Source organism: Gigantopelta aegis, chromosome 7 (assembly GCF_016097555.1).
Source record: "Gigantopelta aegis isolate Gae_Host chromosome 7, Gae_host_genome, whole genome shotgun sequence".
NCBI lineage: Eukaryota > Metazoa > Mollusca > Gastropoda > Neomphalida > Peltospiridae > Gigantopelta > Gigantopelta aegis.
In genome coordinates this window covers 24224851-24252813 of record NC_054705.1, presented here as the reverse complement: position 1 = coordinate 24252813, position 27963 = coordinate 24224851, and the positions used below count along the sequence as shown (strand labels likewise).

At 38.7% G+C, this 27963-nt stretch overlaps 1 protein-coding gene across 3 annotated transcripts in view; it reads left to right on the top strand.

Moving 5' to 3' along the window:
• Positions 1-5407: 5407 nt before the first annotated feature.
• LOC121377155 (potassium channel subfamily T member 2-like) overlaps positions 5408-27963 on the top strand; it is an 88527-nt gene continuing 65971 nt past the window's right edge. For 2 of the 3 annotated variants that reach the window (XM_041505058.1, XM_041505056.1), the window contains exons 1-2: positions 8644-8753; positions 27139-27338. In XM_041505058.1, the coding sequence (XP_041360992.1) occupies positions 27271-27338 (68 nt within the window). In that variant the 5' untranslated portion in view covers positions 8644-8753; positions 27139-27270. Of the gene's footprint in view, positions 5685-8643; positions 8754-27138; positions 27339-27963 lie in introns of those variants that run through there. The other variant, XM_041505057.1, reaches the window with a different exon arrangement.

The following is a 27963-nucleotide window of genomic DNA, read 5'->3' as shown; positions in this document are numbered from 1 at the left end:
TGTCAGGTTCCCTGACCTCAGATCACATATATGACCTTAATAAATTACGTTTATATATACATGTACTTGAATGTATTATGTATTCCTGTTGGAAAATCACTGTTGACTTTGTCTCGTTAGAGTTAACTGTACTGTGTGAGATTCTCAGACCTTGGGTCTAAGATATGTGACCTTATCAGACCTGATCACTCGACCCTCATGTTCAGCCAGCAAACATTTCGCTAACGTTCGCGAATTATTTGATTTGTTTCCGACTTGGCCATTTGGTTTAACGTGAGGCGCCTAAACCAGTCTAGTGGACGTTTTTCCGCTCTGTCAGGTTGAACGCAGCCCTGGTGTCTTGGCCAATACAGTGTAGAACCTGTGCAAACTATTCCCTGTCTAAACGAAAGTATTGTACAAGGTTTTCGTCATCATCGCAATTAAATGCTATGAGAAATATCATTAATTCATCAGGATGTCCCCCCCCCCCCCCCCCCCCCCTATAATCGTTGGTATATAACGGATGTGCTTTCGGAAGCATGCGTTAATGGGACAAATAAACGGATAAGTTTAACGGATATATGTGTCGCTAGATTAACAATACTTATTCGAATGTAAGTGTTCGTAGGCTACTTGGCAGTGTAAGTGGGATAATGCTTTGTTAGTGGCGTAAATAAGAACGGGCTGTATCCTATGCCAAATTATAAACTACCCTTCTTAACAGTGGCAGATGTTGAACACGCACTCTCGACTAGGTTATTTGCGTCAGCTAATATGTTTGTCTTTCTCTGTCTGTCTGTCTGTCTTTATATCACTATCTCTCACTTTCCTCTCTCTGTCTCTGTCTGTCTGTCTCTGTCTGTCTGTCTGTCTGTCTGTCTGTCTGTCTGTCTGTCTCTCTCTCTCTCTCTCTCTCTCTCTCTCTCTCTCTCTCTCTCTCTCTCTCTCTCTCTCTCTCTCTCTCTCTCTCTCTCTCTCTCTCTCTCTCTCTCTCCTGTTACTTTAACTCTCTCCGAATAGGGATATACGATATACATTTTTAGCAGAATTAAAAATCAAACTAACACTAGAGTTTAGAATACATATTGACAGGTTTGGCGGTTAGTTCCAAACTTAGCAAGCCTTTCCACTACGTCAAGTAGGTGTGTCCAATACTCAGATAAAAAGTGTTTACAGTGATGTAGGTTGAAGACCTTGCATGGTTACATTTATTTTTGTGCTTATATCCAGTCAATGACCAAGCACGCTATTCTGGTGACACACCTCAGTTATCTGGACTGTCTGTCCTGGACAATAGCGGTTCGTTGTTAGTGAAAATGTCCGTGTAGTCAACGTATAGCCCACCTACCTTGTACAACTCGTTCTGGATAGGAGCCGGTACCGGGATGCGAACGTAGTGTCTACCAGCCTTAAGTCCGATGGCTTAACCATAACATCTCCAAGAAGTTTGTTTTGTTTAACGACACCACTAGAGCAGATTGATTAATCATTGGCTATTGGATGTCAAACATTTGGTAATTGTAACTCAGAGGAAACCCCATCATTTTTCCTAATGCAGCAAGGGATCTTTTATATGCACTTTCCCACAGACAGGATAGCACATACCACGGCTTTTCATTTTACCAGTCGTGGTGTACTGGCTGGAACAAGAAATAACCCAATGAGCCCACCGACGGGGATCGATCCCAAACCGATCGCGCTTCAAACGAGCGCTTTACCACTGGGTTGCGTCCCACCCCTACGACATCACCAAGGCTTGTCCATTCGTCACAGTGGATATTTGCAAGCCCTTCAACCTATCCCAAAGAGGTTTGTCTAAAACGCGGATGAAAAGTTACATCAATACATATTGGTGCTGGATATTCACTTCGTTCTTTTCTGGTCAAAAACATGATTGGTTCATCAAAGACACCGCAGCATTAGATTTATATCTATATTAAAACATTATTAAATATTCTGTTCTTTTAAATACTTATTTCAGTCAGGGGGGTTTGGTGGGTTCGGACGAAGCAAATGGTCCGCTTTCAGAACTAAAACATACAGGTTTATACATATGGAGTTTCTGGTGGTGCAAAAACAAAATAGAAAAAGCTCCACTCGATTCATATTCGAACCCCATAACCCCAGGTCCAGATCAGGCTACGCCCCTGTCAGTAGTTCTGCGAGTATATCCTATACCACACCCTTTCAACTATTCCGAAGCGTTGGATCCAGTGTTTGAAAATACTATAATTTCAATCTTTAAATACGCGTTTGTTATAAATGTTTGGATTGGTTCAAACAATATCATGTGACTGGAACAAAACGACGTTCATAACTGCATGAATCTCAATTTGGCACTACTTTCGGCAATGCTAAAAAAACGAAAGAGATCGTTTCAGCTATTTTCTCTATTTTAGATTAATAAAATGACTTTCTCGAACTACCAATTGCCAGCAGAAAGTTGGCCAACTTTCTGCTCTCACGACTTCTACGACTGTCCTGTTGCTAGTCTGAGCACTCTTACAACTTCTACGACGGCCGTCTTATCTGATTTTAAAAAATGTGAATCGGGCCCCGACATTTGTTGCTAATCTGAGCGCGCGTTACAACTCAACGCGACGTCCAGTTGTTAGTCTGAGCGCGCGTTATAACTCAACGCGACGTCCAGTTGTTCGTCTGAGCGCGCGTTGCAACTCAACGCGACGTCCAGTTGTTCGTCTGAACGCGCGTTACAACTCAACGCGACGTCCAGTTGTTAGTCTGAGCGCGCGTTACAACTCAACGCGACGTCCAGTTGTTAGTCTGAGCGCATCCGTCGTTAGGCGGGGTGGGACGTAGCCCACTGGTAAAACGCTCGCTTGATGCGCGGTCGCTTTGGAATCGATCCCCGTCGGTGGGTCCATTGGGCTATTTCTTGTTCAGTGCACCTCGACTGGTTTTCCCAAGGCAGTGGTATGTAATATCCTGTCTGTGCGATGGTTCATATAAAAGATCCTTTGCTACTAATGGAGAATGTAGCGGGTTTCCTCTCTAAGACTATGTTTTAATTATCAAATGTTTGACATCCAATAGCCAATGATTAATAAATCAATATGCCCTAGTGGTGTCGTTAAACAAATCAAACCGTCGTAAGTCAGAAGTTGGGGAAATTACAAATCAGCCATCGATTTGGCCAACATTGTGTTGGCAGTTGATAGTCTAATCCTAGCATTAGTCGTTAATGTTGAATTAAAAAATGCTATTTATTGTTTTAACTTGTTTGTATCAGCGTATGAAAGAATGCAAGAATTCCCTCATTCGGCTACTGACGGAAAAGGCCGAACCACAAAATGGGGTTTCCCCTTATTCGATGTGTCACTTTCCTTAAAGGGATACTCCCTAGTTACGGCTATTTGTTAACCATTACGGCGTTGTTTTTCGCTATCGCTAACGATCTCGAAACCAATGTTCTCAGGTACAAAATACAAAATAGTAACCAAACACTATTGTACATACAGATATACATGGGTGTACATAGAATTTTGAAAAGGGGGGTTCCAATACATAGGATTTTGAAAAGGGGGGTTCCAAAATAGATTGCAGAGATATTGGGCATATATTTCTATGTTGAGTAAAATTTATATAATAATGTCAGATATCAATGTCAGATATATTAAATTATAAAAAAGCCCCCCCCCCCCACGTACGCCCATGATATATGTTTATTTCAAACTGATCTTCATGTAAAGAAAATGTCATCTTCTAAATTCTTCAACTTTGAGCCGCGTTTACTCGATTTCTGACGTCATGCTAAGTTGTAGGTTTTCGCGTGTGACGGCTCATATATGTTTTAAAACTTCGTAAATATCAGATATTATTTCAAGTGAAGTTGTATGTATCTGATATAAATGATAGTGAAAATAAAATAAAATAAAATAATAAATAAAATAAGATAAATAAATAAGTAAATAAATAAATAAATAAATAAATAAATAAATAAAAATAAATAAATAAATAAATAAATAATTTGTGGATAGACATGTAACATTGTTTAGTAGCTGTACGACTGTCTTTGTTTTTTAATGAAACGATACGGGAAAAATAGAGCTGTGATAAAGGTCTGTGTGAGTTAGGGGTTTTGTTGGGGTTTTTAGCGGAAAGGGGAGGCATATTTTATTAAATTTTAAATACTGATACATGCGGAGAATTAAACATCACTGGAAATTCGTCTAAGTTAATGTTTCCATTCCGATGTAAACTTTAGTAGACCGTTTTTCGCAGCCATTTTAACATCTTATACGAAATATGTACGTTAGTCGCTAGAGATTCACAGCTCCTACGAAGCTACTCACGACGCTCATGACAACTGTCGATAATTTTCTGCAGTTTTTCTCCAAGTTTGTTTGGACCAACGACGTTGTCTTTCCTTCTGGTGTCCATCTCAGTACAGTTTTCGAGATGCTGTCATCTTTCTTTCTGTGCATACTGCTTTATGAATGACTTCGCGCTGACGCGGTACGCCATTCATATGACCCAGTGTGTAAAGCGTTCTGTCTTCATACTTGCAGGGGTGGGACGTATGTAGTAAAGCGCTCTCTTAATGCGCGGTCGGTCTGGGATCGATCCTCGTCGGTGGGCACATTGGGCTATTTCTCGTTCCAGCCAATGCATCACGATTGGTATATCAAAGGCCGTGGTATGTGCTATCCAGTCTGTGGGATGGTGCATATAAAATATCCCTTGCTACTAATGGAAAAATGTAGCGAGTTTCCTCTCTATGACTGTGTCAAAATGACCATATGTTTGACATCCAATAGCCGATGATTAATAAATCAATGTCCTCTAGTGGTGTCGTTAAACAAAACAAACTTCTTCATACCTGCATGAACGTCAAAACGTATTAGGCCTTATGTTCAGTTTATAAGTGGCATCCCATAAAACGATGTTAACACCCATGCCATTGTAATTAGTACTGTGCGTTTGGTTTTCTCCGTTTATTAATGACATTAGCTAATATATACATCAAAGTCTACGCTGAAACGAACATTTCTAATTAGTCCGTGTATTAGGACTATAAGGCTCGATTCCACTTTCGCGTAGTCACTTGAAGCAAATACCCAGCGACGTAGGGTATTCCAAATAAACACTATGTGAAAGGTAGTGCCAAACTACCAGTATAGTAACTACTGAGGACCGTTCAGTGTGTAGAATGTTACATAACGTAGATAACACTGGAGAAAAGGAAACACGCAGGACATAATTATGTCAAGCTAGACCTTTGAAATGAACAGCGATCGAGATATGCAAAGGAAACTCTGTTCGGATAAAACGACTGACCTGGAGTTTTGCACCGACGGTGGGAGTTCAGAAGAGAGCTCTTTTGATGAGTGTCCACACCGAACTTTGGCGCATTCAGACGAAAAGGGAGATACAGAAATGGTTGCAGGGAGCATACATTCAAAAATAAATAAAGGGGTTCGGTGGAAACAAAACACAACAGGCCTAAGCAAGAATGGCGGCAAGGCTGAGGTATGCAAAGTCCGACAACCGTCCGTGAAATCACAAATCACGGACAACGCTGACGTTGGTCGAAATAATCACCCCTCCCTGCATTTTGTCGAGAGATTTCCTCCCTACATGGAAATGAACGAAGATTGCCGATTCGGGACCACAGAGAAGACGGATAGGACGAACGGACAGCAGAGGATCAGTCACTTAATGCGACTAGATGAAGACGACTGGTTTGTTTTTTGTTTTATTAACGACATAGTTTGTATTAAACGGCTTGTTATATTAGTACCCGCACTGAAACACAATCCTAGCTTCGTCAGGGGCGGATCTAGGGGGAGGCAGGGGCCCGCCCCCCATATTTTTGCGATAGTTATAATTTTATTATATATTAATTTTCTTTTTTTTTACGATCCCCCTCCAAACCTCCCCCAAAGTTCCCTTGGCATTCCACCTCATGTCACTGCCCCCCCCCCCCCCCCCCCACCCCCCCGAATGGATTTTCTGGATCCGCCACTGTTCGTCACACGGTTACATAACTATCGTCGTGTACTAAGTATCTGAAACGATCTTTACAGTATACTATTGTTGTATGTCACTGTTGTAATATCACTAAGACAAAACTCTATGTCCACTATATTGTATTTATATTATTTGAGAGTAAGAGGAAAAGAAAGAAAGAAGTGTTTTATTTAACGACGCACTCAACACATTTTATTTACGGTTATATGGCGTCAGACATATGGTTCAGGACCACACAGATTTTGAGAGGAAACCCGCTGTCGCCACTACATGGGCTACTCTTCCGATTGGCAGCAAGGGATCTTTTATTTGCGCTTCCCACAGGCAGGATAGCACAAACAATGGCCTTTGTTGAACCAGTTATGTATCACTGGTCGGTGCAAGTGGTTTACACCTACCCATTGAGCCTTGCGGAGCACTCACTCAGGGTTTGGAGTCGATATCTGGATGAAAAATCCCATGCCTCGACTGGGATCCGAACCCAGTACCTACCAGCCTGTAGACCGATGGCCTGCCACGACGCCACCGAGGCCGGTGAGAGTAAGAGGAAGGAAATGATTTATTTAACGACGCATTCAACACATTTTAATTACGGTTATATGGCGTCAGACATATAGTTAAGGACCACAGGTATTGAAGGAGGAAACCCGCTGTCACTACTTCATGAGCTACTCTTTTTCGATTGGCAGCAAAGGATCTTTTATATGGACCATCCCATAGACAGGATGGCACATACCACGGCCTTTGATGTACCAGTCGTGGTGCACTGGCTGGAGCGAAAAATAGCCCAATGGGCCCACCGACGGGGATCGATCCCAAACCGACCGCGCATCAAGCGAGCGCTTTACTACTGGGCTACGTCTCGCCCAAGAGTAAGAGGGAAGGAGGGAGAGAAGAGAATGGGCTGACTGGTGTGTGTATGTGTGTATGTGTGTGTATGTATATATATATATATATATATATATATATATATATATATATATATATATATATGTGTGTGTGTGTGTGTGTGCGTGTGTGTGTATATATATGTGTGTGTGTATGTGTGTGTGTATATATATATGTGTATATGTGTATATATATATATGTATGTGTGTGTTATTATTAGGCGTGTTCAAAGAGGGGTTAGTGGGATGATAGGGTCTCCACGAGTACTCCAGTAGGCCTACTCGGGCACGTGTCGAGTCTAGCAGGGCACGTGTCGAGTCTAGCAGGGCACGTGTCGAGTCTAGCAGGGCACGTGTCGAGTCTAGCAGGGCACGTGTCGAGTCTAGCAAGACTCAGTACCCGTACAATGAAGAGCAATCTCGTTTAATTACATTTTTTACGTCAAAGTTTCTAGGGGGTTCGGGGGGTATTCTTCCCCGTAAAATGTTGAAAACCAGATGTCCTGAAATGCAATTTTCTGCATTCTAAAAGTAAAAGTCATCGGTGCCTTAAGATTTAGGCCTACTACCAAAACTATTGTTGATTCAGAATTATCGAGGGGGCTAGAGCCCATCTAAAATATCAAATGCACACCTGCCAAACACATTAGTTCAACTTATCAGCGTGCTTATATCCAATTAAGGTTCAAATACGCACCTGAGCTATCTGGGGCTTAATTTACAAAGACAACAAAGCATCCTCTTTGCAAGTCTTTCAGCATTGTACTGCGAGATCGCAAAATTGCGAGAGTTTAGTCAATTAGGCTCCTGGGTCCTGTTCCACAAAACGATCTTAGCTCTAAGATCATCTTAAATGCACAACTATTTTATGCACTTAAGATGATCTTAGCGCTAAGAGCACTTCGTGGAACAGGGTCCAGGGCTATATGTCCATTGAATGAATGGAACTTTAACGACACCGCAGCACAAAATATAGAGATCGGCTATTGGGTGTCAAACAAGGTCGGGCTGTCTGTCCTGGGACTTTATTCACAAAGGTCTCTTAGGCTCTGCTAGACAACAAAGCATCCTCTTTACAAGTATTTTAGCATTGCACTGCGAGATCGCAAAGTTGCGAGAGTTTTGTGAATTAGGCCCCAGGACTGTGGGTTAGTTGTTTGTGATTAGTGAGTGTGACGGACCATGCTCTTAATCTTTACCGTTTTATTAATTTAAGTTATTTATACTTGTTGATATTAAGCAACAGTGTGCATTAAGTTTATATCATTGAATATGCATACCAGTTCAAAAGCCTTCATTCATTCATTCATTAATTTCAACTTATTTTCAAACTTATATCCAATTAAGCTTCAAGTAGGCCTACGCTGTCCTGGATACACACCTCAGCTTACTGGGCTATCTGCCCACGACTGGGTTTGTGGTTAGTTGTTGGTGGTTAGTAAGAAAGAAGTCGGTGTAGTGGTCTTAGACCTACCTATTGTATCATTAAATCTCGCTCTGATTGGGAGCCGATACCGGGCTGCGAACCCAGTACCTACCAGACTTCTGTGCGATGGCTAACCACGACATCGCCTTGCCTGCGCTGCGTTCAGCCAGACCGAGCAGAAAAACGTCCGCTGGACTGGTTTATGCGCTTCACGTTAAACCAAATGGCCACGTCGGGAACCAATCAAATATTAGTAGTTTGTGAACGTTAGCGAAATGTTCGCTGACTGATCTTGGGGCTGAAAGCCGGACAGATATATCTAAAGGTGTTAAGAGTTATTTCCCTTTAATAAATGTGCGGCAACGGAAGTTTACAAAGTTTACTGTTTAGGCAACGAGCTTTGAAGTAGATTTCCTTCAACAGAAGATATGGAAACAAGAAAAGGAAAATAATCACTCTTTTTATAGGTACAGCACGGCATGGAAAAAAAAAAAGAGTCTTGAGTTTTCTCGAGCCAAGCTGAGTGTAATGATTTGTCAGTCAATGACTGATTGATCAGTCTGTAATCGTACGGTTCGTAGGGACTGAGGACACTTTCTAAGAAGTACAAGAATGATAACATTTTTTTCTTGTACTTTTTACCTTTTAAAAAGAAAGAAAGAAAGAAATGTTTTATTTAACGGTTATATGGCGTCAGACATATGGTTAATGACCACACAGATTTTGAGAGGAAACTCGCTATCTCCAAGTGCTACATGGGCTACTCTTTCCGATTAGCAGCAAGGGATCTTTTATGTGCGCTTCCCACAGGCAGGATAGCACAAACCATGGCCTTTGTTGAACCAGTTATGGATCACTGGTAGGTGCAAGTGGTTTACACCTACCCATTGAGCCTTGTGGAGCACTCACTCAAGGTTTGGAGTCTGTATCAGGATTAAAAATCTCGTGCCTCGACTGGGATCAGAGCCCAGTACCTACCAGCCTGTAGACCGATGACCTAACCACTACGCCACCAAGGCCGGTACCTTTTAAAAGAACTATTTAAAAATAAATAAAGGTAAATATTTCCGACTGTGACCCCCTCCCCCCATTATTATATTAAGGTTCAAGTACGCTGTCCTAGACACACCTCAGCTAGGCCCTATCTGGGCTGTCTGTCGAGGACAGAGGGTTAGACCTAGTTGTTAGTGGTTAGTGAGAGAGAAGAGGGCTGGTCTTACAGCTAACCAATGAGTCGTTAAAACTTGCTCTGGGTGGGAGCCGGTACCGGGCTGAGAACCCTGTACCTACCAGCCTTATGTCCAGTGGCTTAACCATGACGCCACTGAGGCCGGTATGATTATATTGGTACATGTATAAAGAGGGAACCTAACCCTAACCCAAAACACCCTAAATCCTATATAATTGGCTAAAATTAACCCTAATCCTAACAATAAAGGGGTAGGTGTTGGATATTTTACCAAAATTAAGTTTGGCCTTAACCCACCTAAAATGAAAAATTTCTATTAAAACTATATAAACTCTGCTTAGCACAAATTGACAGATCAAAGTCTGCGAAGACCTATCAATTGAATTGGCACAGTGAAAATTTGTAAGCAAAACAAAGAAAGAAAAGGAATACAATGATTCACTTGCCACGCCTGTAAACATTTGTGTACTAGCTAGCATATGTATACATAACATGTATACAGTAAATCTGTTTTAAAAAGTTTCCTATAATGTGCAGGAGGTGGGGGTGCACCCCCAAAATCATTACCAAAGGTCCACATTTTTTTCTATCAAATTTAGATAACATTATGTAAATGTTGTTTTTTGTGGGGTTTTTTTTGCCATTGTTGATCCCATCACAAGGAATACACACACACACACACACACACACACACCATTAAAAATCCTGTGTATGGCCCTGTAAAGTTAATATTTGTGTATTTTATAGTCTTTTAGCAAAAACAGATAGAAAAATATAAAGTTGATCTTTATATTGAGACAACAAAAAGTTAACGTTAGTTTCGTTTAACGACACCTAGCTCTTGAGCACATTGATTTATTAATCATTGACTATTGGACGTGGGGTGGGATGTAGCCCATTGATAAAGCACTCAGTTGATGCACAGTCGGTCTAGGATCAATCTCTGTCAGTGGGCTCTGAGCTTTTTTTTATTGTAGCCAGTGCACCATGACTGGTATATCAAAGGTTGTGGTATGTGCTATCCAGTCTGGAATAGTGTGTATAAAAGATCCCTTGCTACAAATGGAAAAATGTATCAGGTTTCCTCTCTAAAACTATATGTATATGTCCAAATTACAAATTTTTTAACATCCAATAGCCAATGGTTAATAAATCAATGTGCTCTAGTGGTGTCGTTATTGGACATCAAACACTTGTTAATTTTTTACACATAGTCAAAGAGGATGTGTACACAGTACATTTTTCCATTAATAGCAGTGCTCAAGGGATTTTTTTATTATGCATTTTTCCGAATAGGACACTTACAGACAGAATATTCTAAAAATTTTCAGTGATTGGTTTGTGAAATAAAATATATTCTAATCAGCGTGAAAAACCCCTCAACTTGGACATTCTAGTAAACAAAAGTGTAACACCATCCAGTAAACAGTAAAATGTGTTGTATTTTTTGTTTCTACTGTTAATTCAGGCACATGCTTTTGGAAACATTAAATTTTTGGTGCGTACATGTACATGGTTGGTCATTTTCAATGTTTAACGCCATCACATAAAGAAATATATTTTTGTTTTATATGCACAGTGGATGAACCCTTTTATTAATATTTTTTTAAAGGAAAAATTCAGGTTGTCAAGAGCAGTCAGTTGACCTCTTCCCTCGGGCCCACCCATGATCTCTACAACACCTGATGTTAATACAGATAGGCAATACATTCGTACCAGTGAATAGTTTCTAAAATATAAATTTTCTAATGAACTGATTCTTAATTAAAACATTTTATACTCTCAAAATTGTTCTTAATGGACTGTGTCTACTATTCATTACAGATAGGGCACAAAAATGCAGCATATACTGTACCTTTTGCAAATCGAGGTAATAATTGAAAAAAAAACATTTGACAGTAGGAATGAAAATCATAAATATTAAATGATTTGGCCTTGTTGATCTGGCATGTTAATTCATATTCCTCAATTTTAACTCAAATTTTACGAGTCAGTTAAGTGGACCCAATAATAATCTTAAGGGTTTTGTAAAGTTTTGTATTTAGAATAGTTGTCTGAACTTTATTTTTAATGAAAATATTCTCGAACTCACAAATGAATGACAGACATGGTACAGCAAGTCAGATGTTAATTGCATGAAGTGTGCATCAAAAAACAATGTAATGTGAAACCTACCGCAGTTAGGGATATTGATGATACTAGGTAGATGTGGGGTCATATTGGTTGAAATGGGGGAAAAAACCCAACCAGAGAATGGGTTCCTCCGAGGTGATTTGATCCTTTGACCCAAGCACCTCAGGCGAGTACTCCACCGACTGAGATACATGTAGATCCCGCCCCCTTTTAGTTTTAACTCAAGTGGATTAATAATTTTAATTAGGTAGCTGTTTTTATTAAATAACATTTTGCTGGAAAACTACATGTAAATATTGTTGTCAACTTGTTTTTTGGACATAACCCTTCTTGACTTATTTCCTTAACTGGTTATTGAAACACAAGATTATACATGTAGTTACATGTATTAGATCATACATAATGATATACATCTGAGCCTGTACACATGTATATTTTTAATGATGATCTTAATCAAAGTACAAATGTATTTATAAGCATATACATGTATGTGTTTAGTAATATTCTTATTTTTACTGGCTATTGATATTGATGTTTTAAGTCTGTACTATCCCTGAAATGACTGCAAAAATGGTATTTCAGAGCCTCTAGATTTCAAAATTTTGTGGGATAGGTGGGTGGGTCATGACCCCAGACCCCCTAGTGTCTTGCACCTTCTATGCTCTTACGTTATAACAATTCACCTGCCCCCAGCAAAAAATCCTAGCTGCGCCCTATTATTGCTATGGGTTTTAAGGGGGGGTTTTGTATACTTTAAAACTTTAAGTCTGTGTTGTTGAACTTTAACAATGGATCATACTTTATGAAGCTTTATAAAGTCTTATTATTTTTTAATAACTAAATATGAGTTGTATGCCAAGAATTCCCATAAATCACCTCTTGTCAGCATTGATTGGCTGTTTTGTCAAGAATTGTCTACCCTATGCCATAAATCAAACCCACTTGCCCTTTATGGCATGATCTCATCTATTACACACCAATATCTATATTGACTGCAAAATGCAAAAGGTGTGTATTATTATATACTACTCAAAACAATTTAGGAACACAAAATTGTGCAATTTAATTTACGTATGTATGTTAGTACCACCTGAATCAGTGCAGTGCTTAAAACATAGGAAGTAAAATATGGCCTGCTGTTTGTTTTTGGTGGGGGGTTTTAATAGCCGGTTAAAAAGAAAGAAATGTTTTATTTAACGACGCATTCAACACATTTTATTTACAGTTATATGGCGTCAGACATATGGTTAAGGACCACACAGATTTTGAGAGGAAACCGCTGTCGCCACTACATGGGCTTCTCTTCCGATTAGCAGCAAGGGATCTTTTATTTGCGCTTCCCACAGGCAGGATAGCACAAACCATGGCCTTTGTTGAACCAGTTATGGATCACTGGTCGGTGCAAGTGGTTTACACCTACCCATTGAGTCTTGCGGAGCACTCACTCAGGGTTTGGAGTCAGTATCTGGATTAAAAATCCCATGCCTCGACTGGGATCCGAACCCAGTACCTACCAGCCTGTAGACCGATGGTCTAACCACTACGCCACCGAGGCCGGTAAATAGCAACTTAAAAGAGATACATGCTTATATCCTGGTAAGAAAAAGAGCATGGGGTGAAGTGAGGGTTTGGGATAGTGTATGAAAAATTGGGACTTCTAAAATGTATTATAGAGTATTGTGGAAAAACAAAGAAATGGTTTATTTAACGATGCACTCAACACATTTTATTTACGGTTATATGGCATGTATGTAGTATTAGTACAATGGCTAGTTTTAGTATGCTTGCTGAAATGTGATGGACCATACATTTACCATCGATCAAATGCAATGGAGTGTTGTTTTTTGTTGGTACATCAAAGGCCATGGTATGTACTGACCTGTCTGTGGAAAAGTATAAAAACATTCTTGCTGCCTTTTTGGCACAACTTTCTTGGTCAGTGTTTCTGCCAGAAAGAAATTCTTGGGAATGGTGCTATGGAATTGAATGCAACTACAGTCAATAGGGAGCCTCCCCAGAATGACAATGGGTTAAGTTTAGGGTTAGGGTTAAGAAAATCATACAGTAATAATAAGAGTAATTGATTTTATGAAAAAGTTAATTTAAAATAAATAAAATTTGGGTATGGCGCCATTCCTGTTTTACCCTCTGGCAGAAACCCTGTTGGTGTTATTTAACTTGTATGTTGGTTACTGTAGAACAGGGAATCAGTATTATGCCAAGATTCGCTATAAATTCTCAAACAGTATACATGTGTGCTGGTACTAGTATAATACTATGCTAATCACCATTCAAATTGATTAATTAGCGACTGTCATTTGAAAACAAAATGTTTTCCTGTAGAAGAAACCTGCACAGGTAAGATTCCTGTATTGTTTTAAACGGGCATCAAAATAATTCAAGAATGCACATCAGGGGCAGATCCAGGAGATATTGGTGGGTGGTGGAGGCTATGGGGGAAATAAATGGGCACATAAACAAACTCATGGCAAGGCCAATCAATTCATTTTTATTTTAAAGCCAGAAGAAGAAAAAGAGTCACTTGAATATATTTAGTGAGAGGGATGGATCCCCAGGATCCCCTCCCCTTCAATTCATCTGTGCACATATACATGTATTCATACAAGAAAGTAGAAATTTAACATGTTAATTATTTCCTTATTTAAATATCTGTTACATATACAAGTACATGTATAACCAACAACTAAATTTTGATTAATTTTGTGCTATTAAATATAAATTACATACCCAAGTATGACTGAATGATTAATGGATGTTTAACGATGCCCCCAGCACAAAAATAGAGATTGGTGTTGGGTGTCAAACAAAGGTAAGTGTATACCCAAGTATGAGAACAAAGATTATCATTTATAGGGATATGAATGAATAAGTCAGTATATCAACATGTTTGTCAAGGAATACTACAATAGTAAACTTGATAAATGTCATGGTGACCTAGCTACTAGGGTTACTAGGTACTGCACTGATTTCCAAGCCTGGCCTTATCACTAATGACTGCACAATATGCTTGAGAACAGTTAGTCAGTCGTCAGTCCAGCCTAAACCTGGGACTTTGTGTCCAGGGAACATTTGGTTCAATAGAGCTGAGCGATGTACCGTTTAGTATCGATATCATGTTAATACAATTTACTGTACCGAGCAAATTTCAAAAGACTGAAATTTCAGTATTGAAAAATGTTTTCCACCATTTAGTAAAGCACTAGCAATATATCTAACAAAGGAAAAATGGGTTGGAACTTGGTTATAATTCAGACAAGAGCCTTGTGTATGGAATTTTATTTTATTTAAATAAAATTACTTTAATTAGCGGGTGAACCTTAACTCAGGCATGCATGTAAAGTTGAGGTTTCCGAAAATACTGCTCATTATTGGTATTGTGTCAATAAGGTATTGTGACAATACCGAATACTGTACTGATACGGAGGTAAATCACCCCCAAAATACCCATATCGGTGCTGAACCTGCCACAATCTAATTAAAATTAGCTCCACTCATGTCCACCAAATTATCCTGAGGGTATACGATATGTTTTATGTGAATTACGAATGCCTTATTTAGACCAGTAGAACTAATTTTAATCAGATTGCTAACAACACTGAGTAGTCTCCAATGTCCAGGTAACATTTCGTCTGTAAATAATAATTTAAATATTGACCAATCACACTTCGCCTTTTATAACGTTATTTGGGAGCATACAAATTCTAAAAATATCGGGCGAGTCTATTTTAGTGGCCGCAGTACAGCGAACCATACCAATACATATGGGATGGGTTATCAGTCTTCAATTTTACATTAAAAATTATTTATTTATTTATTAAAAAAACCCTGCTAAATCAGTCTTCAGTTTTACATTACAAATTTGTATTTTATAAAATAAAACATGTTTTAAGGCATTCGTAATTCACACAAAACATGTCGTATACCCTCAGGATAATTCGGAATATTTTCAAATTATTTTTAAATCACTGGCATGATTCTGCAAGTAAGGTTTTAGTTGGTGGACATGAGCTACAACTGGCTGCTGTTAGATCCACATGTAATAGTGGAGCTAATTTTAATTAGATTGAACCTGCCAGCTCTATTGTTTAGTATTGCTTAGTATTGTTTAGTATTGCGTTGCAATTGCTACAAACAAATTACGAGTTAGAATTACCAAATGTTTGACATCCAATAGCCGATGATTATAACTGCTCAGTGTGCTCTAGTGGTGTCGTTAAACAAAACAAATAAACTTAAATAGTAGTTGCTAATTAATTTTCAATTAACTAAAGATATTGCTGATAAAGATTTTCAAAACAAAATGTTCGCTGGTGGGCTATTTCTCGTTCCAGCCAGTGCTCCACAACTGATGTAACAAAGGCTGTGGTATATACTATTCTGTCTGTGGAATTGTGCATATAAAAGATCCCTTGCTGCTAATTGAAAAAAGTATCCTATGAAGTGGCGACAGCAGGTTTCCTCTCTCAATATCTGTGTGGTCCTTAACCATATGTCTGACACCATCTAACCATAAATCAAATGTGTTGAGTGCATTGTTAAATGAAACATTACCTTCCTTCCTTCCCTGGTGTCCCCTAAAGTGTTTCGTCTAGTATACAGAGAACGACCCCCCCCCAGGCAAAAAGACATGCTCATGAGATGAGTATACAGTGACTGGCTATCCACACCCTGTCAGCTTGTCAGTAGGGAAGATGTCTCTGTGACCAGCACACATACATCTTGTATTGTAAGACAAAACCTTTCCTGTTGACTTCTAACACTGTAACGTGAACCATAGTCATTGTGGGTTAATTTATTACTTTGACCCATCTGTGACCCAGCCGTCTTTGTTTTCCCATCTTGTTAGACTTGTTTTCATTTCCTACTATAGGATCTCACTTCATCCAGGTAAGTAGATACTGTTATATATGATTTATTGTAGTACTAAACTTGTAGACATCTGCAGGAACCTTTCAGGTGGGTGGTGATGAGACCCAGGGGGGAGGGGGGGGGCAGGTTCATAATATTAGTTTTGTTAAAACTATAAAAGCATATTGCTATATTGTATTATATTTATATAACTGCTTTTGATGTATTTTATTACATATTTTAGAGAGAGAGAGAGAGAGAGAGAGAGAGAGAGAGAGAGAGAGAGAGAGAGAGAGAGAGAGAGAGAGAGAGAGGAGAGAGAGAGAGAGAGAGAGAGAGAGAGAGAGTGAGTGTGTTTGGGATAGAGTGAAAATGTGTTTGACATAGAATGTGTGTGAGTTAAACAAAGTATGGATGATTGCATGAGAAGTTGAAGGAATATGTAGATATACATGTATATGACCACTGTAAAGTCACAATGTCATCTATACAGTGTAATAATTATTGTTGACCATTGGTGGATCTTAAGACCTTTCCTCCCTAAAATTCTGTTTCTCTTCTTTAACTCCATGCACTGCCCTCCAGGCCTTTGTGTAGATTTGTACATGTATGTACTTATTAAGTAAATATTGCTGTACATGTATCAGTGTCATTTGTACACACTGAGCATGCTATCCTGAGGTGAGATCAGTATGAATACACATAGGTGACTGAACTTCCATTTTTGCAGGGAAGGGCAGACTGTTTTTAGCATGAATTAAAGGAAAATGCCCATATCTGGGTAACATTTAGTTATACTGACATTTTTACATGAATATATAATTTTTGCCTGAAGAATTTGAGGATTTTCTCCAGTATTGGGGGGGGGGGGGGGGGGGGGGAGGGGGCAGTCACCTCTGCCACTGCCCCCTCCCCTTCCCAGTCTTATGTGAATAGAATCAGTGGTTGTCTTCAGTGAGTCCCCATGCAGTGCCCCACACCTGGTACATCAAAAGCCATGGCATGTACTGTCCTGTCTATGGGAAAATGTGTATGAAAGATTTCTTGTTGCTTTATTTTTACACCGTTTTTATTTAAATCTAAAAAATTTATATTGATGTTGATCATCACCGTATTTGTTTGCATTACCATAGTTTGACATCCAATAGCCGATGTATTTTTCGTGCTGGGGTGTCGTTAAACATTCATTCATTCATTCATGCTTTATTTGCAGGAGCAGCCTATGTAATGGCAGTGGGTTTTGTCTGTCTCTCTAGAACTGTTGAAATGACTATATATACAGTCCTACATACATTGCGACTGATTTGGTTGCATATGTGACCTTTTTATTTTCATTTGGCGACTAATACATTTGATACTATTTTTTCTAAAAATACAAGTAGGCGCTATCTGGCTCCTAGATGGACAAGTTAACATAGAGAGCTGATATAATAATATACAGAGGATTAATCGTCGTGAGTGTTTTCTAATATGGAAAATATCAACTGAGTCTATGTTAATCGGTATTTGTCCAGGCTCTGCCGAGACAAATACCAATTAACTAGACAAGGTTGATATTTTTCATATTAAAAAACACGAGTGGCAAATTCTATTTATCCTATAACACTTCTAAAATAACATTTTAATTAAATTTTTAGTAAATCACAGTACTAAAGTCGCGGCCATCGGTAATATGATGTCATCACGATTAGCTCAAATTATTTTGACGTCACGTATTTTAACTACTTATCCTTGTCCAGGCCATACATGTATCTTCCTTATCACTTCATATAGGATCAAGAAACCTTGCATACAAGTTCAACTTGGGATGGTGGTGTTTTGCATGCCATAACCGGTCACCACGACCTACTTTTCACTCATTACTGCACATTAAAGAAAATCCTTGTCCGGTCTGGGCCATAAATGTATCTTGCTTATCAATTCATATGTCTGTGGGAGTGTACGTATGTATTTATCACTCCTTGCTGCCTTTTGGTAGTAGTATAGTCTGTGTAGAACTCAATGTCTCTTTAATACTCAGGACGAAATCTGTAAATAACCCCTAGTATGTCAAATGCAGTTTTAATTAGCTAATTAATACAAACATTTTAAAAACAAAATGTTCCCTGACCTCCAGACTATAGCACTGCATTTATGTACCCCAAACTGTTCTTGTTATTGTTCTATGATATTCTGAGCAAGAAAATGTAATTAATCTGTTATTTTAATCAATAAAAAGAAAGTGCAGTGCAGTTACATGTATAAAGTTATAAAAGCTAAGGACTGTCCTCAGTTAATTTAATTGCAACCATTATCAGATGTTTCCGCCTGACAGAGCAGGGCTTCTAGATTATGGTAGCCCCACTCCTGTGGCTAGTGATATTCAATGTTGGGCTAGTAAATAACTACTATTGCCATGCCCAACGGCTAGTGAATTTTTGTTAGCCAAATGTTGCTGTTACATCTATTTTGTAAATATGAATATCCTGCCCTCACTCCCCCCCCCCCCCCCACCCCCCCACCCCACCCCCCACCCCCCCACCCCCCACCCCCCAATGTTAGTGTTTTCAAGCTCTATCTCCCGTTTCAGGTGACATATCCGATTATTACTATTATTTAGTAAAATTGTATTAACTTAAAGTAAAGTAGGGCTAGTGAATTTTTAATCATGGCTAGTACATTTTGTAAATCACTGATCACAAGGCTAGTGGATTTTATAAAAATTCTAGAAGCTCTGCAGAGACTTCTTGGCAACTAAAATTATGGTACAATGTATTAAATATATTTTCTTCTTCAGAATACCAGTGTCTGCATATCCAATACAGGGCACAATATTTTATGAGAACCATTGTTCTGTTCGTGTGTCGGTTACGCAACTTTAAAATCACGTGAACCACCAACTGGTTACATGGTGAACAATTAATTTCTAAAATTAAAAGTACCCTATCAGAAGTCAAATTGAAAATCAGTTTATGTTTTTAATACCAATGTAAATAGCACAGAACCATAGTTCAAGTGTTTTAGGATTAGGTAGGTCTATCTCATCCTGTTACTACTAACCCTAGAACTATATTCATCATCATGTAGCCAAACAATCGGTTACCTATATAAGTAAAACTCGCATCAATCGACTTCTGGTTACATAAGATTTTGAAATACTGTCCCCTGCAACATGATTGCGGTCATGTGCTAATGGCTCATTGCTGTTGATTTTCTTCACAATATATATTTTGGGGTTTGGGTTACTTAATTCAGCATTAGGATGACAAACACCTTGTTTATACATGTACATATATACTGATATTCTAAACAGAAAAATAACTTAAGTGGAATAATAATACTGGATTACATCTATAGTAATTAAAGAAGTAGGAATTTAGCTCAGTTGGTATGTAGCAAACTCATCTTAGGTCCTTGTATTGTAATGACTAGGATCGCACATAATTGTTAGTGGCCCATTGGGATTTTTCCCATCCCAACCAGTGACCCACGACTGGTATATCAAAGGCCATTAATGCATGGTATGTGTGCATTGAATTTGACGGGTGTGTGTTTTAGGAGTCTTTTTTAGAATTCCACTGGAGTGAATCGTAGTATGATATTTTGAGATCCATCTCTTAATTTGTTATAATTAATTAATCATCGGATATTGCATGTCAAACATTTAGTCATTCTGACAGGTAGTATCAAAGGAAACCTGCTACATTTTTTCCTAATGCAGCAATTAGGGATTTTTTGTATGCACTTTTCCCACAGACAGGAAAGCACATACCACGACCTTTGACCAGTTGTGGTGCACTGGTTGGAATGAGAAAAAAACCAATCAGTTGAATGGATCCACCGAGGTGGTTCGATCCTGCAACGCATGCACCTCAGGTGAGTGATCAGGCGAGTGATCAACCAACTGAGCTAAATCTCACCCTCCTGGAAGCACAGAATCCTGCTAAATTTGTGGTCTGGTATGTGCTGTCCTGTGTGGGAAAGTGTATGTAAAATATTTCTTGCTGCTTTTTTGGTAGCCATCAGTTAATAAATAAGATGTATGTGCAAGCTATGTGTCATAAAACAAATTTTGAATCTTCCTTTTCTTGATATATATACATGTATGTTTAATTAATGTCAATTGCGAAGGTACATGTAGTTACAACATGCATATAAAGCTGATGTGTCTATTCTACCTGTGACATACCTGATGGTCAGGGTTTCTACCAGAGTGTAAAACGGGTATGGTGCAATACCCAATGTTTTTGCCAGATTTGTTTTTTTTAAAGATAAACTTTTGACAAAATTAATTACTCTTATCATTACTGTATGATTTTCTTAAACCTGATCCTAAATTTAACCCATTTTCTTTCTGGGGGAGGTCCCCTATACCCCCTGTTGATTGTGGTTGCATTCACTTCTATAGCACCATACCCAAAAATGTCTTTCTGGCAGAATCACTGATGGTGATAATGGGTGGCTGGTTGTGGTGGTGGTGGTGCATGGTGGTGGTCTATGTGACCCTATTATCACTCAAGCAAGCACTCTTATAACACTGAACCGGCCTCGGTGGCGTCGTGGCTAGGGCATCGGTCTACAGGCTGGTAGGTACTGGGTTCGGATATCAGTCGAGGCATAGGATTTTTAATCCAGATACCGACTCCAAACCCTGAGTGAGTGGTCCGCAAGGCTCAATGGGTAGGTGTAAACCACTTGCACCGACCAGTGATCCATAACTGGTTCAACAAAGGCCATGGTTTGTGCTATCCTGCCTGTGGGAAGTGCAAATAAAAGATCCCTTGCTGCTAATTGGAAAGAGTAGCCCCATGTAGTGGTGACAGCGAGTTTCCTCTCAAACTCTGTGTGGTCCTTAACCATATGTCTGATGCCATATAACCGTAAATAAAATGTGTTGAGTGTGCCATTAAATAAAACATTTCTTTCTTTCTTTCTTTCTTATAACACTGAGACACATTGACCTGCTGTTCATATGTACATGTATCATGTATGTCAAGTGGTGCAAGCCACAGGATTAAAATATTTATGGAAAACACTTCAGTTTCGAAAATGTCTGGTGATGATCAGAACCCATGAGAAATAGGTTTTTTTTAGTAATCATGGTAATTACGGTGATTTATGTTGCATGATAATGGCTAATGGATTTTTGGTTATGTGATTTTCCAAATACACTACCAGAAACTAATTTCAGTGAAATGATGCAGCTTATATTAATTGTGTACTCTCACTTGAATTAGGAATGTGAAAATGTGATACAAGTACTCTCTAGAGTTGGCAGCCAGTGAGGCCAGGCTCTCTGGACTTGTATATCAACTGATAAATGTACTGCATGAAGACCTTGCTGAAAGGCAGTTCAAAGTGCTTTGACACTTCATTATTCTATTCAGATCCATATGTGTGCACTGAAGGGTGACTGATGCAGGCAAAGAAAGTAGTATTGGCTTACAATCAGTGATAATTTCCGACCTTGTATGGTTTAATAGCGCTTTTATGGCCTTTAGCAGGGATGGGTGTTGGTGGGGAGAAAATACTTTATCCTTACTTGACATGAATATTATGATGCTTTGTGCATATATGTTCCAGAAATTGGACATTGTCGATGGCAAGCAAAATTCTGTTGTGCCCAGTAACTGGTTTGCCACTATGCGTGCAGTACGTGCCCTCCCATAGGGTGAACTCGTTATTATGTCAGTAAAGGTAAAGTTTGTTTTATTTAACGACACCACTAGAGCACATTGATTTTTTATGTTGTCATCGGCTATTGGACGTCAAACATATGGTCATTCTGACACTGTCTTTTAGAGGAAACCCGCTGTCGCCAAAGGCATAGGCTACTCTTTTATGACAGGCAGCAAGGGATCTTTTATTTGTGCTTCCCACAGGCAGGATAGCACAAACCATGGCCTTTGTTGAACCAGTTATGGATCACTGGTCGGTGCAAGTGGTTTACACCTACCCATTGAGCCTTGCGGAGCCCTCACTCAGGGTTTGTAGTCAGTATCTGGATTACAAATCCCATGCCTCGACTGGGATCCAAACCCAGTACTTACCAGCCTAACCACGAGGCCACCGAGGCCGGTTTATTATGTCAGAAAACTGACTGAAGTAAGTTGTTGTTTTGCTTATCTTTTAAAAGAAAACTTTACCTTGGTGCATGCCTCTCCAAATTGCCATACATGGTACTGTCTCAATTTGTGCTAAGGTGTCATTAAACACTATAAGGCACATGTTTCACTATTAAAGCAGTTTGTGCTAAGGTGTCGTTAAACACTATACGGCACATGTTTCACTATTAAAGCAGTTTGTGCTAAGGTGTCGTTAAACACTATAAGGCACATGTTTCACTATTAAAGCAGTTTGTGCTAAGGTGTCGTTAAACACTATAAGGCACATGTTTCACTATTAAAGCAGTTTGTGCTAAGGTGTCGTTAAACACTATACGGCACATGTTTCACTATTAAAGCAGTTTGTGCTAAGGTGTCGTTAAACACTATACGGCACATGTTTCACTATTAAAGCAGTTTGTGCTAAGGTGTCGTTAAACACTATAAGGCACATGTTTCACTATTAAAGCAGTTTGTGCTAAGGTGTCGTTAAACACTATAAGGCACATGTTTCACTATTAAAGCAGTTTGTGCTAAGGTGTCGTTAAACACTATACGGCACATGTTTCACTATTAAAGCAGTTTGTGCTAAGGTGTCGTTAAACACTATACGGCACATGTTTCACTATTAAAGCAGTTTGTGCTAAGGTGTCGTTAAACACTATAAGGCACATGTTTCACTATTAAAGCAGTTTGTGCTAAGGTGTCGTTAAACACTATACGGCACATGTTTCACTATTAAAGCAGTTTGTGCTAAGGTGTCGTTAAACACTATAAGGCACATGTTTCACTATTAAAGCAGTTTTTGATAACTGAACTCAGACATGACTTAGATTTCATAGAGTTCAGATTATCCATTTCCGCATATCCGAAGTGTTCTAGTCATAATGGTGTTTTTAATATAACAAAATACATTTTCCTTAATTAAGTTATTTTTTAAAAATGCATGTGCATCTGAGAAGTAATGGTTATGAAGTCGAGTTCTATAGTCTTATTTTTAAGGTTCTTAATTCCACGGTAGGAACATCACACACTCTTGTTTTCCTCTGTTGTAACATTATCCAGATGTGTTTTGTGTTTGTAGATTAAACTTAATGTCCATTTTTACATTTGAAACTACGGTCTGTGACTGTAAACATTCATTCGTTCGTTCATTCATTCATTCATTAACCAAAGACCTTCTATGCTAACCAACAATTAAAATTTGACCTATGTGTTGGAATTTAATTTCATAATGTTATGCATTTGACCCAAACTTTGGGATTCATACATACATGTATACATGTACATGTATGCAAGCATGAAATCCTAAATGTGCAACCTGTAACCCCTTGCTTTTAAGACCTGAAATGTTACTGGATGTTTTGCCAAATGCTATTTTCATCTGTATTATCATGTTTCTCACTATAGTATCTCGTTTGAGCCAGTGCTCTACAACTGGTATATCGAAGGCTGTGGTATGTACTATCCTCGCTGGGATGGTGCATATATAAAAGATCCCTTGTTACTATAATGGAAAAATGTAGCAGATTTCCTCTTTAAGACAATATCGGGTATGCCAGAAGTACAAAATTACAAAATGTTAAGACATCCAACAGCCAATGATTAATAAATCAGTGTGCTCTACTGGTGTCGTTAAACAAAACAAACTTTAACTGACTATAGTAAGTCAATCAGTAGGATTAGAAGGTTTGTTTAACGATGCCACTATATACAGCACATTGATTTATTAATCATCAGCTTTTGGATGTCAAGCATTTGGTAATTTTGACATAATCTTAGAAAGGAAACCCGCTACATTGTTGTATTACTAGCAAGGTTTTTTTTTTTTTTATATGTGTGCACCATCACACAGACAGGATAGCACATACACAGCCTTTGATATACCAGTCGTGGTGCACTACAATGTAGCTGGAACGAGAAATAGCTCAATGGGTCCACCGTCAGGGATATTAGAAAAGCCAGGTCATTATAATGAGCCTGTTTTCTTAATCTCCAGCTTGTAATGTGTACAGTGTACAAATATGCAATTTACCCCAGGCAATTTTGCAGTTGTTGTGCAAGACATTAAAGGCAAATGTTATTCACAGAAGAACACTTGACAGTTTTACATTGCATAACTGTCTAATTAACTGTCAAAATATGCATGTACATTTTGCTATATATACATGTACACTATAGTGGGTTATATATAGCACTGGACCAACAGGTTAATGTTTACTTTAATGCTTTTCAGTTACATTTGTTAACTTTACTGTTTTTCCTTAATAGTTATGTGTTTGCCTTATAGTCTGTACTAGCTGCCCTGCACGTCTGGGAAGTTAGTTTGTTTTGTTTAACAACACCACTAGCACATTGCTTAATTAATCATAGGCTATTGGATGTCAAACATTTGGTCATTACATTGTATGACTCGATCATCATCAGAGGAAACCCACTACATTTTTTCATTAGCAGCAAGGGATCTTTTATACAGTAAGCATTTTCCCACAGACAGAATTTAGCACATACCACAGCCTTTGTAATACTAGTCGTGGTGCACTGGCTGGGATGAGAAATAGTCTAATGGGTCCACCAATGGGGATCGATCCTAGAGTGACCACACATCAAGTGAGCACTTTCACCACTGGGCTACATTCAGCCCCTATATACAGTGAAACTCCTCTAAACCGGACACCCTCGAGACCAAGTATAACGTCCAGATTTAAGAGGTATCCAGTTCAGAGAGGTTCTCTTCTGTACAGATATTTAAAATGTCCGGTTTTGAGGGAATTCCGGTTTACAGAGTGTCTGGTTTTGAGAGGTTTCACTGTAGAAAAAAGACACATGCATACTCATATTGTTTTAAAATATAAATCTGTATACTGGTATACTGAAAACCAAAAGAAACGTGTGAATATAATTTTCAGCTGTACATAACATTAATTTTTTTTAAATAATTTAAATAATTAATTACTGTACTGAGATTGTATTATATTGTAACACTATGTCAACCTGTAGGTCATCTGAATCTCAGTGTGCATTAATTCCATCTTAAAAACTGAATTTAATGTACGTTATAGATGAAAATTATATTGACACATTTCTTTACTGTTTGTCATTTAACAAAAGTGGGTGTTTGTAATTAACTAAACTTATTCTAATTACAAACAAATGTAATAGCTAGTGTTTATCATTTTACTAGCTAACCATAACCCTTATTTGTGGTGGGTGTTTTTTTGTGTTCGAATCAGTACATTATATATATGTGTATATATATATATATATACATGTACATACATTGCATGTATGGGTATTGACTAAAAAGATTCAATAACCTGTATGGCTTCACCCACCCCCCACCTGCACGTCTTGAAGGTAAGAATTTAATTACCTACAGCAGTTGTAAAGAACATTTTTAATCAACAACTTAATTTGTAATAAATAAAGTTAAAAACAAGATATTATCCCTTCCAGCGATGGCACTTAATACATGTATTTATCCAGTGACAAAAAACTGCCATCGGTAAAAACCGTGACATACATGTATTTATCCAGTGACAAAAAAACCAAAAAAACCCCAAGATATTATCCCTTCCAGCGATGGCACTTAATACATGTATTTATCCAGTGACAAAAAACTGCCATCGTTAAAAACCGTGACATACACAAATGTACATGTATTTATCCAGTGACAAAAAAATTGCCATCGGTAAAACCCGTGACATACATGTATTTATCCAGCACTGACAAAAAACTGCCATCGGTAAAACCTGTGACATACATGTACATTGTATTTATCCAGTGACAAAAAACTGCCATCGGTAAAACCTGTGACATACATGTATTTATCCAGTGACAAAAAACTGCCATCGGTAAAACCTGTGACATACATGTATTTATCCAGTGACAAAAAACTGCCATCGGTAAAAACCGTGACATACATGTATTTATCCAGTGACAAAAAAATGCCATTGGTAAAACCCGTGACATACATGTATTTATCCAGTGACAAAAAACTGCCATCGATTAAAACCGTGACATACATGTATTTATCCAGTGACAAAAAAATGCCATCGGTAAAAACTGTGACATACATGTATTTATCCAGTGACAAAAAAATGCCATCGGTAAAAACTGACATACATGTATTTATCCAGTGACAAAAAAATGCCATCGGTAAAACCCGTGACATAACATGTATTTATCCAGTGACAAAAAAATGCCATCGGTAAAATCCGTGACATACATGCAATTCATATCAAGTTACATGTATACGTAAAGAGAAATCTGTCGAAACCAGATCACTTTGGGGACCTAATATTTATCCAATTTCAACAGAATCTCGTTTTTAGAGGGTCATATTTTAGAATTTAGAAAATACAGGACAATAAAGTTTGGCAGGTTTTGACAGGATTCCGGTTTGTTGAGGGTCTGGTTTAGACAGGTTTTACTGTATATAATATTATGTCAATTGTCATCAGTGTGCCACTGTTAATTTCGAGTCATGCGTGCATGACTTGTGGTTAATGCTTTGGAAGAAGTCCAAGTCTTTCCTTTGTGTTTCTTTTCACATTTGTTTTATGGCTATTGTTTCAGCTTGCTGTTCTGCGCACTTGAATCACTTCTGGCACCCACCTGTATTCTCCTTCCCTGACCTCACCCACTGCAACAACACCCCCCCCCAGTAACACAGCTGCTGCACTGCCATGGCCTAGCGAACCCAAGCCCATGGAGAGATTTGAATTAGATGTGCACTGTAGTGAATCTGAAGAAGAGGACAATGAACAGTGGATCAGGTACATGTAGTGACACATACCTGTACATGCATTGTCAGTTGGGATGTCCAGAGGTCAGGTCAGGTCAGGTCAGGTCAGGTCAGGTCAGAGTTTAACCTGCATATTCAGAACAAGCTGTTGTAGCACATGCCTGTCATGAGCACAGGTGCCGGCATTGGCCGGCTCCTCTGTCCAGGACAGGAAAGGGGTGGGGTGGGTTGGAGGAGGGACCACCTGCACTGGCAGGTGCAAGGGAGCACTAGCAGTCCGACCGAGGCCGGTAACAGCTTTTTGTTTAATGTAGCCTACATACTTGTGAAAGTCGTTTTTCATTGCACTGTAAGTTCAGTGAATTAGGTCCGGGTTGTTTTTGAAAATTATTTATATATGTAGGTCAGCTGCATACATGGACAGTAAATCTCCTCTATTCCATGCGATCATCAGTGGGACTTATTAAAATTGGTCTTAATATTAGGGTGGTCCTAATACCGAATTACCAACATACAAAATGATGAATGTTTGATACGTGTAAATATTGAATGTGAATTTTACGTCCCACCCTCCTTTCCAGTTGTCGTCAACAAGATCCAACTTGATCAAATTAATAGGTGATAGTGTATTGACATTTACATTGAAATGCCAGAAT